The 16861-nt window shown below is 35.3% G+C and overlaps 1 protein-coding gene across 3 annotated transcripts in view; it reads right to left on the reverse strand.

Annotated features, from left to right (window-relative positions):
• Nucleotides 1-16861, reverse strand: part of TATDN1 (TatD DNase domain containing 1) — a 47835-nt gene that overhangs the window by 1845 nt on the left and 29129 nt on the right. For all 3 annotated transcript variants that reach the window (XM_003760371.4, XM_031947172.1, XM_031947173.1), the window contains 5 exons: nucleotides 11619-11704; nucleotides 11498-11538; nucleotides 8045-8121; nucleotides 6844-6914; nucleotides 5081-5207 (listed from right to left, as the gene is read on the reverse strand). In XM_003760371.4, coding sequence (XP_003760419.2) covers nucleotides 5081-5207; nucleotides 6844-6914; nucleotides 8045-8121; nucleotides 11498-11538; nucleotides 11619-11704 — 402 coding nt within the window. The remainder of the gene's footprint in view (nucleotides 1-5080; nucleotides 5208-6843; nucleotides 6915-8044; nucleotides 8122-11497; nucleotides 11539-11618; nucleotides 11705-16861) is intronic.

The following is a 16861-nucleotide window of genomic DNA, read 5'->3' on the forward strand; positions in this document are numbered from 1 at the left end:
TTCAACTTCTGCTCTTGGTGGGCAAGCAAACAATTCTAAACTTTTTCTATCTGCCTTTCAAATATAAAACAAGTATTTTTGAGTCTAAATAAATCTCTGGTTCCTTCAGTTCATCCCCAGTAACATTTTAAGTTCTATCATCTCGGTCAATTTCTAGTCATTGATTTGTTAATGTTCTTCCTAAAATACAGCACACCAAGAACTGAACTTAAAATCTCAGATGTGGCTGAACCAAGAAACAAAATACAACAGAATTATATCTCTTACTTTTGGAAACAGTTTCGTTAATTTTTAAACACAGCCAAAGGTCATTATGTTAGCTTTTTAAATTTCTTTTCACTATCCTTGTATGATTATTTAACTCCAAAGTAGGCCCTTGCATCTATCCCTGTCAAATTTCATCTTCCTACATTTGAACAATCATTCAAATCAATCTTTTGGGATCCTGATTTGTCAGTGTATTAACACTTTCTTTTATGTTAGCTACTCCCAAACAGAAATATGCTAAGCCACCAAAATGTTAGAATATGGTGAGGTACAAAGCCTTGTGTCATTCTATTAGACACAGCCATTGGTGCCACCAATCCCCATACTTTTGGTCCAAATCTACCTATCATTTGATCTGTCTTCATAAAGATAAGCTTAAGCCACAATGAAATCCAGTGAAACTGGACTCAAGGTGGCTTTAATTTGTTTTGATAACAAGATAGTTCTAATATCAAAACAATTACATTTCTATGGTTACTAGGAAGAACCACAACTAAAATGGCAAATGGAGCACCTAAGTAAAGGGTCTTACTAGTTTTTTTAAGGTACACCTTCCAAAGTTTTTAATGATATCTCGTTGTGTCAACTTCTAGGATAAACTTCAGTGTTATTAGATTCTTCCTTAAGGATGATACTCAAAGCACAACGTCCATGATGAAATAACCATATATGGTCTAGGAGCTCCTTCTGCCTAAATCTGAAAGGATTTATGTAGAAACCCCTTTATAATTTTATTTTTTTTTAAATCCAGTGGTTTTCAAAATTGCTGATCTCAGGACCTCTTTATTATGGCTTTCCTAAAAAGTTTTATGTGGGTTATATCTATTATTTACTGTATTAGAAATTAAAACAACTTGGTAAATGCAAATAGTTTTTGACTTCACAGACCCTCTTCTAGAATGAACTGCTGAGTAAAGGCTTTTTTTTTTTTTTTTTTAATTCATAAGCTTATGTTGAAAAGCTGACATTTCCATAAATCACAATCCCTTAACAAATATGATGATAAACTTTGAACTGGGATTTACATAGTCAAGTATCTAAGAAGTCCATGTATATATAACTTTAGAAAATTATTCATCTTCAGTCTTGCCCAATGCAAGTCAGATTCTCTCTCGAAACTATAATTTTAAATAGCTTGGGAACCTGAAGATATAAAGTCAAAAGGGGGGGGGGAGGGATTGTTTATCATTTTGTCTTTGTATCCCAGCACTTAGCCTGAACAATGCTTGCTGATAAGAGACTTACTACATTTGAGGTGTGAACTGCCCCAACATTTATTCTATTTTTGTTATTGGTATAAACTATAGTAATGGTTTCCTGGTTAAAGTTTTGTGATTGTTGTTACAGTATGAAAAAAATATATAACTTGGGGAAAAACAAAATTCAATGTCTATGTATATACTAGTTATGCCAAGTTAAATGAAATGAAAGCAAAATTGGTTTGCTGCATTCCATATAAATTGTACACATCCATGAAATTGGAAGATTTGTCCATTTAAAATGGTATAAACTCTTTTAAGTATGATGAAGCTTTTTTAGTCTCAATTGTGGGGGATCTAGCTTTTTACAAGTTTGTGTAGAGAACAACTCCATCCCCTTTCTCATTCTGTGCATTTTTTTTTTATCAGAGAGCAACAGGCATACAATCAATCTAGAAGTCCTAGTTTCAATTCTACTCTCACGGAGTTGAACTATGTGGACTTACAGGCAAGCATTTCATATCTTTCTGGACCTCACTTTCCTCACCTTTAAAGGCAGGATTGAATTTGATAATTTCCATTAGTCATCATACTAAAAGCTTTTATTTTTGGTTCTTTAATGTTTGGTGGGGTAATACCATATCACCTCGGGTGGTTGTCCACTTATTCTTTATTCCCTGTCCAGACATGTAATTGAAAGGAGGATGGGGGGGGGGGGGGGGGGGGGGGGGGGGAGAGAGGGAATAATAATTTAACATATAGATTTACTGTGTGTCAGGCACTGATTGTTTTATTTGATCTTTACAACGGCCCTTTGAGGGAGGTGCTATTAGCCCTATTTTACAGTTGAGGAAACTGAGGCAGATGGTGGTTGAGTGACTTTCCCAGGATCACACAACTAGGAAGAGTCTAGGGCCAGATTTGTCTTCCTGACTCAGACCTGGCACTCTTTTACTGCCACCTAGCTGCCTCTAACAAGGGTCCCTTTTATGCCACTTTTATAGTTAGCATCATTTTGGTAATACTCCGAACAAAACCCATCAAGAACTAGCCCAAGCCTAATCTCTCCCCTAATTTCCATGACTGCTTATCAGACACCTTGAACCCAACATTCTGTGGACATTTTAAACTTGAATTGTCCAAAACTGAACTCCCCACCCCCTTGCCAAAAAGCTACCTGCATTTTTAACTTCTTTATTAGGGCTGAGGGTATGGATCGCTATCTTCCAGTTACTCAAGTTCACAATGTAGGTGTCATTCTTGACTCCTTACCAACAACATCGGATTTATTGCTATGGCCTGCCAACCTGCCTAACATCTTCCCTATGTGGCCCCTTCATTCCCCTGATAATTGCCGGTGCCCTAGTGCAGGTCTTCCTTACTCCACAGTTCATAGCCTGCTGGTTGATCTCCTTTAGATGTCTCCATATTCCAATTCATCCTCCAATTGGCTGTCAAATCTTCTATAGCACAAATCTAACCCCGTCTCTTCCCTATTCAATCAGCTTTATTGGCTCCCTATATAATCTCCAGGATTAAGTTTAAACTGGTCGTCACAGGCTTTTACAACCTAGTTTCCTACCTGTCCAGTGTTCTCATACCTCAGTCCCTCTTGAACCCCTGTGTTCCTTGCACAAACACTCATCTCCAAACTGAATCTTTTACGTTGCCTGTCTCCCAAGCCTGGAATATTCTCTCTCCTTAAATCTGCTTCCTTGGCTTCAAGTTCCAGCTAAAATCTCAACTTCTGCAAGAAGCCCTCCTGGATCTCTGTCAATGCAAATGTCTTTCCTCTGTTGGTTTATCTCCTATTTACCCTGTATATATTTTGTTTGTATATAGTTATTTACATGTTGTCTCTCCTTTTAAACTGTGAGCTCCTTGAGAGCAGAAACTGTCTTTTGCCTTTCTTTATATCCCCAGCACTTAGCAAAGTGCCTGGCACATAGTAGGTGCTTAATTAAATGCTTGTTAATTGTTGACTGAGCATGTGTTTTTGGATTACTGAAAGTTTATTATTCTGAAATGGTTTAATGAGGTGCAGTCATTTTTTTTTTAACTGAAAAAATGTCAAAAAGAGCCTTTACAGAAGCAAAGAGTTTAGAATTGTCCCAAGTGCTGCACATGATATCCAGACTGATCTCTTTTTCAATGCTGGGGCCAGTTCATTGTTCATCTGGTAATTTGCAATGGGTAGCATGTTAGAATCCAGGTTATATAAATTTTTAGCCACTTCATTTATTCAGTGCAGGTTATAGGTCAACCTCTCTAGAAGAATAATTGATTTGATTAAGGAGACTGGGGTTCTAGGTATAACTGTCATCAGCATCAGAGATAACTAAAGAACCTTACCCCTAATAGGGAACTTTGCATAGCATATCTGTCAAGATGCTGCCAAACCATCTAAAACAAATGAACTCTCTTCCCTGTTTTGTTTTTTTCCTCACCTAATACTGATACTTAACAGATTGATGGTACGTGGCTATTTATCTCTTGCAAAATCTGTTAAAGATTACTGTATAATTTTTAATGTATGTGGATGAACCTTATTTGAGAAGAGGCTTTAAAGCTGCTTTTTGTTATGATAAAACAAATGCTTTCCCTAAAATTCCAAGACTGGAAGCTTTTTAATCATGTCACGTGTTTATTTACTTAAGTTAGAAACTTTTGAAAACTTTCTGTTTCATTCCTGAAAAAGTTTCTAGTAAATAGGAGCAATACTTATCTCGGTGATGGTGTATTTGCTTATACTGAGTATGTGTGGGCAGCTTTCACTTTCAGTTTGTTACCCACGAAGAACCACATGCCTCTCTAGAAGGCTCCATACAGCATCGTCTCATAAAACTGAACTTTGTCTTCTGGTTTCATTTATAATAAAAATATGAGATTATCTGTTTGGGTTCCTAGAGGGGATTTGGAAAGGATGGAGTCCGGTAACTTCATGTTATAACTAAGGCCCAAAGAAATGATGAAACTTGTCTTTGGCTTATTAGTAAGTTGGCTGAAGTGGCACTGAATCCCAGGTCTTCTACCTCCACATCCAGTGATCTTTCTACCGCATTACTGGTTACCATTTGTTGGGGATTCATGACAATCCAAGAGGTTCAACTAAAAATTCTTTAATGGCACCTTAAGCAGTAAATATTTATAAAAAATAATATGTAGTATATTAAATTATCTTGGGGGTTTGCAACATTTAATTGCTTTGTGGAATGAAAAATGTTGCACCATATATATCAGTCGATCACTGGAAAAGGTCACATAGTAAGTGATATGATTGCAACTCAACATTTGATTTTCATATGTGCTACATATAAAAGCACATTTTGTAAACTTGTACTACAAGTTAATTTTTTTCTTTTCCCTCTTTGAATCATTTTATTATTATGTTAGCCAGAATCCCATAACTTATTAGTTAGTTCCTCTTCAAGATCTTTTGAAAATTGAGATGCAAATTCTTTAAATATGTTACTATTTGAGCCTAACCATTTTATATAACAGAGTTCTAAGTTTATCCTTTATCCAAATGGTTTCTCACTTTAAAATGATTTTTAGATACAATATTACTGTCCAATAAATAGCTGAATTTATCCAATATAGGTGATTATACTTACATAATATTACAAGGTTCATTTCTGTCCTTCAAACAACTCCCACTTTCCCATTTCTTTTTTGTGGGAAATAAAGTTTTTACATATTTTACTCCTGCATGAGTATTTTTGACTCCACACCAAGGAGCATCTAGTATGGTACCAAAAAAAAAAAAAGATAAAAATGTTAGATTTTGTTTCATTAATTGTTCAACAACTTCACAGTTTAGAAGGTAACCTTGCTTTTGAACATGTACACTTTATTACCTTCTACAATAAGCTTAGAAAAGGTAATATTAAAACAATAAAACATTTAATGAGAAAATATATAACTTGGATTATAATAAAAATTAAGAAGCCCGATAAGCACAAAGCTCTAAGGGTCTTTGAAATATTGGGGCAATTATCTCTCATCAATAATTTATTAAGAATGATAAAATTTTAAACTGCTTTAAGGTTTAAAAAGCTATATATGTATTTCATTTGATCCTCACAAAAATTCTATGAAGTAGAATTATTTATGCTGCTATTAATGCTCATTTTGCAGAGAGGAAAGGGGCTAACAGAAGGCAAGAAACTTGTCCAGTGTCACACATTAGTTAATTAGCATCTTGAGAAAGTAGCTGTACCAAGAAGGTTTTCCTAACTCCCATTCAGTGTCCTATCCATTATGTCAATTGTGTGGCAGGCTTCCTAATTAATACTTGAAGGATCTGTAATTTGGTATTTAAATTCCACTAATGCAAGTATTAATCACGCTATTACTTAAACAGATCATTTTTACCAATTTTATGGCTCAACCTGGTGATAAGCCTTTGAACTTCTTTCTACTGTGTCTGCTGCTAGAACTTGTGCTTTACTAGCCTAGCCTTTGAGAACCCACAATATTATAACAAGGTTTTAATGAAGGAATCTTAAATAAATTATAATTACTTACATACTATTTAAATAATGTTGAAATGTGGTATTCAACACCTGAGCAAAGGAAGTTTTTTTTTTTAACATTCAGGCATGATAGCCTCTTGGTTTTATACACACACACACACACACACACACACACACATCTTTAGCTTCTATTCTCATTTGTTGTGGAATTTACTAGCAAGATTTCTGATTAATTCTAACTAATCATTTGGTCTTATCTGCCTTATGACAAATCACTTTGATACTTTAACCTTTCTGTTTTTTAGTAAATATTTAAAAATAACATGCTCCATGACAGATGATACTCTTTCTTTCACTGAAGAGTACACTGCAGTAATTTTTTGACCTGCTGAAACTGCATTCTTGTAATTTTGGTTTTTAATGAAACAAAAAGATTTTTTATTTTCTTGACCCTAAGCTATGTTTTCAAAATCCTTATAATCCATTTTTTAAAGTGCATATGAATAAAATGCTCAATTACCTGAAAATATGAAATTAATAGCAGAATAAAGGCATTTAGTTTTTCAAGATGGGCATGTGGTTTTAAAAAAAAAGGAATATTTACCATGTATGCCTAGGGTTACTATCGGGGTTTGAGGGATGGTTTATATATGTGATTTCAATGGTTGACCTAAGGCTTGTTCATACAAACATTATGTATCAAAAGTGGTATCTGGGTCTGTCGTCTTCCTGGCTGGAAGTTCTCTCTCTATTGTGCCATGCCGCTTCAGGACACATGCAATTATTCTATAGTTATATCTTAACAGTAACCTTGGGTATTAAATAATTTTTCTTCCTAATTTTTTCTTTAAGTCTTAATTTTATTAAAAGCAATAGAAGTCAGAATTAAAATGCCAACTTACCAGTCTCTATCATTAATTTTTCGCCAGGTATTGACTTTAACACTTCTAGGTTGGCCTCAGTTTTCAGTGAGCTAAAAAATATTTTTAAAAATTTATGTAAAGTTCAACAAAGAAAGGATTATTTGTAATAGGAATGATCTTTCCACATAACATCATTCCCAAAGTAGTATAAATCCCCTTTCATTAGAGGTTCCAGTTGCCAGTACTATTTACATCTTTTTTCCCTACTCTAGCATCACAAGAGGCAATCAGTAAAACCTAAAATCTAAACAAAAATCTAAACTATGGGCCTCCAACACTTAGGAAAGATAGGAGTCTAATTTTTACAATGTAACTTCAGGTGTTCAGTTGTTTTCACACTTGTGTCTGACTCATCCTCTCTGGGATTTTCTTGACAAAGATGCTGGAGTGGTTGGCCATTTCCTTCTCCAGATCATTTTACAGATGAAGAAACTGAGGCAAATAGGATTAAGGCTCTTGCCCAGGGTGTCACACAGCTAGTAATTGTCTAAAGTAACATCTGAACTTACTCAGAAAGATGTTTTCTTTATTTAAAGCCCAGTGCTCTATTCACACCTACTTGTCCTTATTTAACAGTGTAACTAAAACCAGTTAAATCTTTTTAAACAATTTATAATCTGCATGTTTAACTCTTTTATGGGCCAGGTAGTTGTATGTTTTCCATACTCATAGACTACAAGTACACTCCTAGCCTCAAATAACTATTTGGCAAAAGACATTAGTCACAAGGGGGATTAGTGGGTCAAATGTCCTAGGAACAAGACTGAACCACACAACTAAGCATCAGAAATGGAACTGAAGCCTAGGTTTTAGGATTAAAGATTTAGATCTCAGAGTCAATAGCCCACATCTGACAGAGAATAAAAAGAGACCCAGAGAGATGGTTTTTGTTCAAATTACACAAATGGGGAATAGCTGTGTTTTGATTATAAATCCCATGTTCTTTTCTGACTCCAAGTAGAACACTTTACTGACTCATTAATAAATACATCACAATGAATGAATGACTTTAAGCCAAAGGATACCTCAAATCAATCGAATTAAAAATAAAACTTTAAAAATTGAACATGCATATATTTATATGTTTATCACTTTTATAATTTATCACTAAATAGCTTACTTTAAAACAATTTATGGAATCTCAGTATAAATGATTTTAAAAGCTTAATCCTAAACTTACCAACCATTAATTCCTATGTAAAGATTCATGTCAATCAATGCAGCTGCTTCTTCCTTTGTGCCATCAAATGAATGTACCTAGAATCAAGATTTGCAGTATGAAAATACTGTCTGGTTTCTTTCAATTTCTTAAAAAGAAAATGTTATGAAAGAAATGTGAATATACATTTAATAGTATTACAAGTTTTTTTTTAACATGGTTTTAAAAAAAAATAGAACTTTTAGAATTCCACAAACCTTAAATTCGAGGAGGGAATCATTCAACAAGCGTTAATTTATTGCTTATTCTATATGTGCCAAGCAGTATACTAGGTACTAGGAATACAAATTTGTATACACAGAGAATACACACACACGCACACATATATTGTATATGTAGTGTATAAAAAGAATTTAATACAAACTATAAACAGAGTGGTTTTCAGGGAGAGAACACTGGTAATGCAGAGAAATCAAGCAGATTTCTGTAGCAGGTGGTACTGACTGAGCTTTAAGGAAGCTAGGGACTCCTGAGGCAGAGGTGGGGAGGCAGTTCATTCCAGATCATGCAAAGGCATGAGGTGGGGATAGTGTTAACCAACAGCAAACAGGTCAATGTGGTAGGAGCCAAAATATGAAAGTCTTTTAAAAAAACCAACAAGAGGGAGAGAAAAAGGGGTCAGATCCCAGGAAATACGATCCCTTGTAAATCACTGTGCTGTAGTGCAGTTCTAGACAGCTCCCAAACTATCTCCAAGGAGACATGAATAACAAGACACTTAAAGGAGAACAAATATAAAGGATCAGATTAAGGTCTTTAAAGATCTACCTCAACCCCTCACTTAACAGATAAGGAAACTGAGACTCCACCCTAAATAACGTGTGGCTCTACCTGGAGCTGCAAAAGTATCTTCTACCTTCTAATGTTGGAAATTGAGGTTAAGAGCTAGCACAAGTGATACAAACATGGATCTGACACTGGAATGATTTATATGAAGCTTTAACATTTGCAAAGCACTTCACATAGCAGCCCATTTGATCTTCACATTAACCATAAAATAAGTGCTGTTATTACCCCTATTAGAGATGTGAAACTTAGACTGAAAAAGGTTAAGTGACTTGCCAGTGAACTAAGTGTTGAAGCAGGATTAGAACTTAAGTCTTCCTGACTTCAAGTCAAACAATCTGTAATACTCCTGTGTTACCTTGTTGAATGAGCGGTGTGACCAACATACCCCATAGTACTTGAGAGTAATTCTGTTAAATCTTAGTAAATTTCTCAGTTCAATCACACTTGATCACTGACTAGGTCTATCACTTGGATAATATTGTATGAATAAAGTTGATTAAAATATATAATTTAAAATTTTTATTTTTTTACTACTAAACTGGTTTTATCACTTATCAATCAAAACTTTGTATTGCCCAAATTATTTCTAGTATATCACTAACAGAAAGAAAACTCCCAAACCCATCTCTGCTAGAGACACCCACAGAAGCAAGAGAACAACAGGGTTCAATCTGTATGGCTTGTTAGCCAAATCAAGGCTAGATTGGAGAAAAGTGACATCGGAACCAATTAGGAGACAACAAAATAACTTATGTGAGAAAGGGTGGGGAAGATGTAAGAGATAGTATCAAAGTAAGATTTGGTGACTAGAGGGTAGATAGGGGAGAAAGCATTCTTAAATCAAGCATTAAGGGGGATTGGGAAAGGCTTTTGAACAAGCTGGGATCTAAGCTGGGATCTTAGCTGGGACTTCAAGGCCGGACAGAGGGGAAGATGGAGAGCATGGGGGACAGTCAAGTGAGAACGCCTTTGGTTGGGAGGTGTGGAATGTTTCACTTGAGGAATGAGCAGGGAGGCAGTGTCACTGAAAGAGCAGATAATGTAAAGCTTGAATGAATGGACCTAAGAGAGGGTAGGGACAAGCCTGAATGAGGTAGTTAGCACCACCAGGGTGGAGATCAAGCTCCCTAATTCCTAATGGAATACTCTTTCTAATATATTGACATGCCAAAGTATGATTAATGATTTAAGCCTATTCCCTCTTGAGCTGTTAAGTGAAATAAATAGGTAATTTGATGTAACTACTAATTATCTGAATAAACATGTAAGAAAAGCAAGAGGCACTAAGTTAATGCTTATGCAATTCAGTTAGCATAGAAGTGCTATAGTCATAGTCTATGTATATTTGCTACTTATGATTCATCAGTGCTCAAAAACTAGAAGTTCTCTAGTTGCAGCTGGTGGCACAGTGTCTACAATGTTGTGCCAAAGTTCCCTTTTAATGTCGTGACCCAGTTTCTCCAATTGTCCAATTGTTGATGAGATGAAGGTTTTATATCTTTAGGTTATAGACATTCCTTCTTAATGTTTGACAGGATAAAGGTTTATCCATTTTAGATGTCATTAGAATATCAGTAACCTCCCCTCCATTGTGTCATCCTAGGGGCCTCCCCTACCATTAGGTTATGCCCACCTAGGTACCTCCCCCATTATGTCACTGTTCTTGTTACCCTATAAAAAAGCTTGCTGTCCCAGTACTCAGGGCTGGACTCTTTGAGATGATAGTCTCTCCACTTAATAAACTACTGAATTGGTCTCTAACCTCTGTCTTGCTCAGTTTCTTTGGCATTACAACAACATTGGGCTTGGAGTCTCAAAAACTTGAATTTAAATCTGCCCTTAGATACTTCCTTGCTATAAATCTCTGTAAAAATCATTTAATTTCTGTCTGCCTCAGTAGACATCTGTAAAATAGGGATAATAATAGTTTCTACCTCCCAAGCTTATTGGAAGGATCAAATGAAAAGCCTTGCAAACTATAAACGACAACAGAAATGCCCACCTAGTATTAAAATATTAATGTCAGAGTGTGAAAAGTGAATTTGGTCAAGAGAGAAAGTGAGATTGCCTGCTAGAACGGTAGGTATTAAGCAACTTTCAAGTCCAATACTAAAATTCAAGTCTTAAGTAATTTAAGTAAACTGGTTTTCATAATAAAACATGATGACTATAGTAATATTAAGAAGACAGCCCAGTGGAAAGCCTGATGAACCTGGAGTTAGTTCTTGAACTACTTGGCTGTGGGAGCATCAACAAATTACATAATTTCAAAGAACTCTAGTTTCCTCAACTATAATATGTGGATAAGGGCTATAGCACTTACCATACATGGTTGTTACAAAAGTACTTTGTAAATATGTAAATCTGAGTTGTCATATTCATGAAAAGATGAGAAAAACAAAATGCAGACAGTTTTAAAAGATTATAAAGACCTCATTGAATTTTTATTCAAACAAGAAAATTTCAATTTTATATTCTAGTCGTAAATGAATGACATATGGTAGATTAAGTTTATGTGTTTATACTAGTTCTGAACTAAGGATTTCCACAATTTGCAAGGCCTTCAAATAAAGGAGGAACACACTTAACCAACTGCATGACATATTAAAATAATTTTTATCTTACCACTCCTCCCACACATCTGTCTCTATTTTTCTTCATTAAGTCTGTAAATTAAAACAACAAAAGACTGTAATAAGACAATTTCTGCAATGATCCTTAATTATGTTTTAAACTATTGACTTACCCAAAAATTCAGTGTGTGAGTTTCTACAATGAAGAAACATGGGTAGCTTTGTTTGTTCTGACAGTTCAAACTGTTTTTCAAAGTACCTGTGTGATGGAAAACCAGAATTTCTACATTTAAATTCTGATTTAGTTTGACAGAACTATTTCTTAAAGGCTTAATGACTTTTAAAAAGTCAAATTTTATTTTTCCCCCAATTTTTTCTTCTTCAATTTGTGGATCACAAATGCTGAGTTTAGAAGTTCAAAATACCATGTACACAGCATAGGACCGTTTAGATCACACAGTCTGGGAAGATCAAAGCCTTCCTGCCTAAAAGAACTCATACTAGAAGTTTATGGAAGTCTTCAGGTTCTAAGCGTACTGGGCAGAAATGTAGTATTATAAATGTAGAAAATGCTATGTCTTAAAAATAAATACTTCATTGAGCCAATTGAAGATATATATATATATATATATATGAAAACCCCTGACTTAGAAGATGTCCTTTGAAAGTTAATGTCTCTAAACATTTACCATCTAGTATGATAGATCTCTCTAAACTTAAGCCCATGGGCCCAGACTTGTGTTTTTCTAGCTTGATGAAAGAACTTTCCAATACCTTTATTCTACTAGTAAAATCTTTGAAAATTCAGGATTGCTGTCACGTCACAATGAGATATCAAAATAGGATTTTACTGGAGGTAAATATCAATACCAAGAAAAAATAACCAAACCAAAGTTTGAAGAAAGCAGAAATGGCCGCCAAATAAGCGACTTTATTGAATTCTTAATGCCCAAAAAGGAGCACATCCAATCAATGTTGATTCCTTGGAGCATCTAGGTGTGTATGACTCTAGTCACTCTCTTCATTACATTTTGCAACAACATCAAAGAAGATTGCTATTGTTGTGGTTGTTGTTTGCTCTTTCTGGAAGAGGACCATGACTTTAAAAAGGTGTGAATTGGATTTAAATGAGATAGGGCTGTGTAAAGTCACGAGCCTCTCTCTTCCAGAGGTATCTAGGTCTTGCAGCAAGACATAGAGGACTGGTGATGGCTCCACAGGTAGTGGGAGATTTTGGCCATAGTAAGCAAAGGTCTTTCCTACATTTCAGTTTGTCTGACTTCAATGACTTAAGCTAGGTAAAAAAAAAAAAAGAAAAAAAAAATGAGGGGGAAAAAAAAATCAGTCTTGGGAAGGAAAGACCCTTGAGAGTTTTTGCCTAAAACAGAAACAACTACTAGTGACATTCACTCTGAGTATGACCAAATAATGACCAAATGAGGCTTGAACAAATTGTACAAATTCTCTTGCTACTTATTTTCAGGGTTCCACAATCCTTAGTAAGAGATAAAGAATATCATCTTTTTATACTTAACAACCCACTCCCCTCCACATACTTCAAAGGCTAAATCTTCTCCAGAAAATAAACTTCCTATTTAAAGCAGCATAACATTTTAAAATTAAATGAGTCCACATTTCATGTGTGACCTTTTAAAATCTGTGCTGAAGAACCAGAATAAGCAAATTTTTCATTCATGTTAAAAGTTGATACTGTAGTCAACTATGATTTCATCAATGCAGATGCCTCCCATTCTCTCAAAGATACTTCAGTTTCCTCTCTCAGAGCAATAGTAGACAGCAATAGTAGACATCAATGAAGGGGATACTGAGGGTCCAAACATCTGATGAACATTTTATCCCATGGTGTTTTATGAATTTAGCTAGGTCAATCCTCAGAAAAGTCATACAACCAGTCCTAAGGCCTCTACCTGAAGCTTTCACAGTGTCTGAAGTTATAGAACACCCTCACCTTTTTGGTGCTGCTCTTATGTGGGGATACTTGTGTTCTCAAAGTTCTCTGTGCAACCATTTAACCTCCTTTTACTCCCAGGCCTAAAACAGGGGTTTTCTTATGGTTCTGTTCTCTTAATTCTCTCATACATGTCACCCATATCTAGATCTCTGTACTCAACCTCTCCCAGAACTGCCTCTAGTCCTCTATTTATAAGAGTTTGAATTTATACTAGACTTTTAAATTCACAGAGTTTTATAAAAGTTATCTCATTTGATCCTCATACTGAATAATTAGTACTGCTGGCATCTCAAATTTAACATAATCCTTTGTCTAGAACTGAACTCATCAATCTTCCACATTAACACCTGCTCATTTCTCTAGCTCAATTCAGTTCAACACACATTTACCAAGTATACCTACAATGTGCAAGGCACTGTGCTAGGTGCCAGGGACAAATAGAAAAGCAAACAGTTCCTACCTTTGCAGAGTTTACATTTAACTGAGGACAGTTAATAAATGGACACAGATAAATGTAAAGTTATTTCATTATGGGGTACTAATGATTGGGCAGATCAGGGGAGACCATATGTGGAAGGGAGCACAGCTTTTTGTCTCTTAATTTTATCCATCTCCTTAGGTATTATTTTTCTCTTACTAACATCTTGAAGGCATAATGCCACAGGAGATAAAAAGTACTGGACTTGGAGTAAGGAAGTCCTAGATTCAAATTTCATTTTTGATACATAGCTTCATCAGCTTAGGCAAGTCATAGAATCATGTAATGAGATTTGGAAGGGACCTTAGTGACCATCTTTTTAAACCTATTCATGAATAAAATTCCCACTATAACACCAGATAAGTTGTCATAATAGTCTCTATTTGAAGATGTCCAAGGATGGCTGTCTTCCCTGAAAACTCTCTGTTTACTGTTAGGAAATTTTCCCTTGCACCAAGCCTAAATTTGTTTCTTTGCAGCTTTCATACAATTGCTCCTGCAACAAGTATGGAGCCCCGCCTTCTATCATACAATAGTCCTTCAAATTCATGACAACTCTAGGCTTAATATGCCCAATCTCTTCAAACTGATCCTTAAGGTCATTCACTCTACTGAATGCTCTCCTCCAAACAATCTCCAGCTCATCAATTTCTTAAACTATGGTGCCCGAAACTGAACACAGTATTGCAGGTGAGGTCTGAAAAGGGTAGAATTCAAATAGGATTATCCCATTTCCTCAACATACTACACACGTATACCCCCTGTATTTCTGGAAGTTGTGCCTTTCTTAATGCAGCTCAAGATGGCATTAGCTTCTCTGACTACCGTATCATAAGGCTAACTCCTGCAGAGCTGCAATTATAGTCCCCTACTGTTTCTAGAACAATTTCAAATTAATGATTGTATAATCTTTCCTCATATTGTACATAGGAAGGGGATGCACACACACATACACACAAATATTTATTCATGCATTTATTTGTTTATTTTTGGCATAAAACTTTATATTTGTTCCTACTGGATTTTATTTTATTACATACAACCCTGGGTTTTGGCCCGTTTAAGGTTTTTTTCTGAGTCAGATGACTATTATGTAGTGTTTTAGCTATCTCTCCTAGCTTTGGATCATCTGCAAATTTGATGAAGATGCCATCCATACCTTTATCCAAATCAATGATAAAAATGTTAAGGAGCAGAGGGACACAAAGGAATTCCTAGGTACTCACTCCATTGGAGACCCTCCTGGCATGTTGATGTTAAATCATTAACAAATACTCTCTGAATCCAGCTATCCAAGCCAATTTGGTATCCATCTCACTGTATTATCATATATCTACATCTCTTCATTTTCTCAGAATAAGTCCAATATGAGATAATTTCTGAAATAACTTTATTAAAATCTAGGTAAATTATATCTACATTTCCCTCAATGACTAGTTCATTAAGTTTAAAAAAAAAAAAAGAAATGAGATTAGTCTAACATCATTCTTGACAAAACCAAGATGCCTCTTTATAATCATGTTTTTCATATTACACAATATTTGTCAACTATTTCTTTAAATGATCTGACATTCTAGAATTTTCCCAAGAATCAAAGTCAAGCTCATAAAACCAGTAATCTATTCTCCTCCCTCTTTAGAAAATTGGGACATCTGCCCTTTTCCAGTTTTAGGGCATTTCTCTGGCATTACATGATTTAAAAAATATGCAAGGTAGCTTAGCAGGTATATGTACCAGTCCTTTTAAGTTACTGAGAATGTAATTAATCAGGGCCTTTTAACATCTATGTGCTTCAAGCAATTCTAGGACTTTTCTACTAAGCAAGAGATGGTTGAGATTTGCTCTCATACAGGGAGTTCTTCACACGGTGAAATTACAAACCCTTGGTTTATTACATTACTGCTTAGTCTTTAGCTGCAGGACTGTTGTAAGGCTTGGATCAAGTGATATATGTAAAATGCCTTACTTTATCAGACTTTTAAAACATACCAAACTTTAAAGAACTATAGGAATGTCAGCTATTGCCTGTCAGTAACCCAACTTCCTTACCTGACTTCCTTCTTTCATACTACATATCTCCTATCATCTAGATTATTTTTACAGCCTCACAATTGTTCTCCTGCTCCTAGATGATTCTTCTCCATACTGCTAAATAAATAATTTTTCTTTATGATCATGCTATTCCACTTTAAAAAAGTTTTAGGGCTCTCTTTCCCACTGCCTTCCAAATAGTGTAAAAATTCCTACTTCACCAGTTCAAGACCCTTCAAACCTGGTTTCACCTAACCTGCTCAGCTTTATCTCATTTTACTTCCTTCACATAATCTATATTCCAGCCAAACAAGGCTATTTCCCATCGATTTTTCCTTTCCCCTCCCTCCTCCTCAAGAGTGAGTTTAAATCTTTTTGCCCTCTTAACAATTTCAAAGGCAGTTCTTTTTCCAATGGCAAACTTAGACCTTATCTCCTCCCTGAATACTTTTCTGATATATCTACGTGTAAATGACTTCATGTTCCTCAAATTTCCCAAGATACTTTACCTGGATGTACCTCTTATTACATAGTTAATTTTTGTTCTTGTACAAAGATACTGCCCCTTTAAATGATAATCTCCTTAAGGGCCTGTGTTGTATCTACTGTGACCTGGCACTCCTGCATGGGACACTGGACTTTAGATTGGTAAATGATTACCATAACTGGCCAAGACCAAGTCCAATATACTCTGTTGTTAATCTTGGCTGCCTTCATGCCATGCTATCATGTCTATTAAATCTATTCCCTTCCCATACCTAATTACAGTAATACCATCCATATAACTATTTCTGGAAAAAACATGTCAGTCTAATGCTCTATTCATGATAACAACATTCTTCCTTGGCCACTGCTTCTATCTGTACTTTCTGTTAGAATGTAAGCTCTTTGAACTTTTCTGTACTTGTATCTTTAGTGTGGCTGGTATACAGTAT

The sequence above is a fragment of the Sarcophilus harrisii genome, chromosome 1 (genome assembly GCF_902635505.1).
Source record: "Sarcophilus harrisii chromosome 1, mSarHar1.11, whole genome shotgun sequence".
Classification (NCBI taxonomy): domain Eukaryota; kingdom Metazoa; phylum Chordata; class Mammalia; order Dasyuromorphia; family Dasyuridae; genus Sarcophilus; species Sarcophilus harrisii.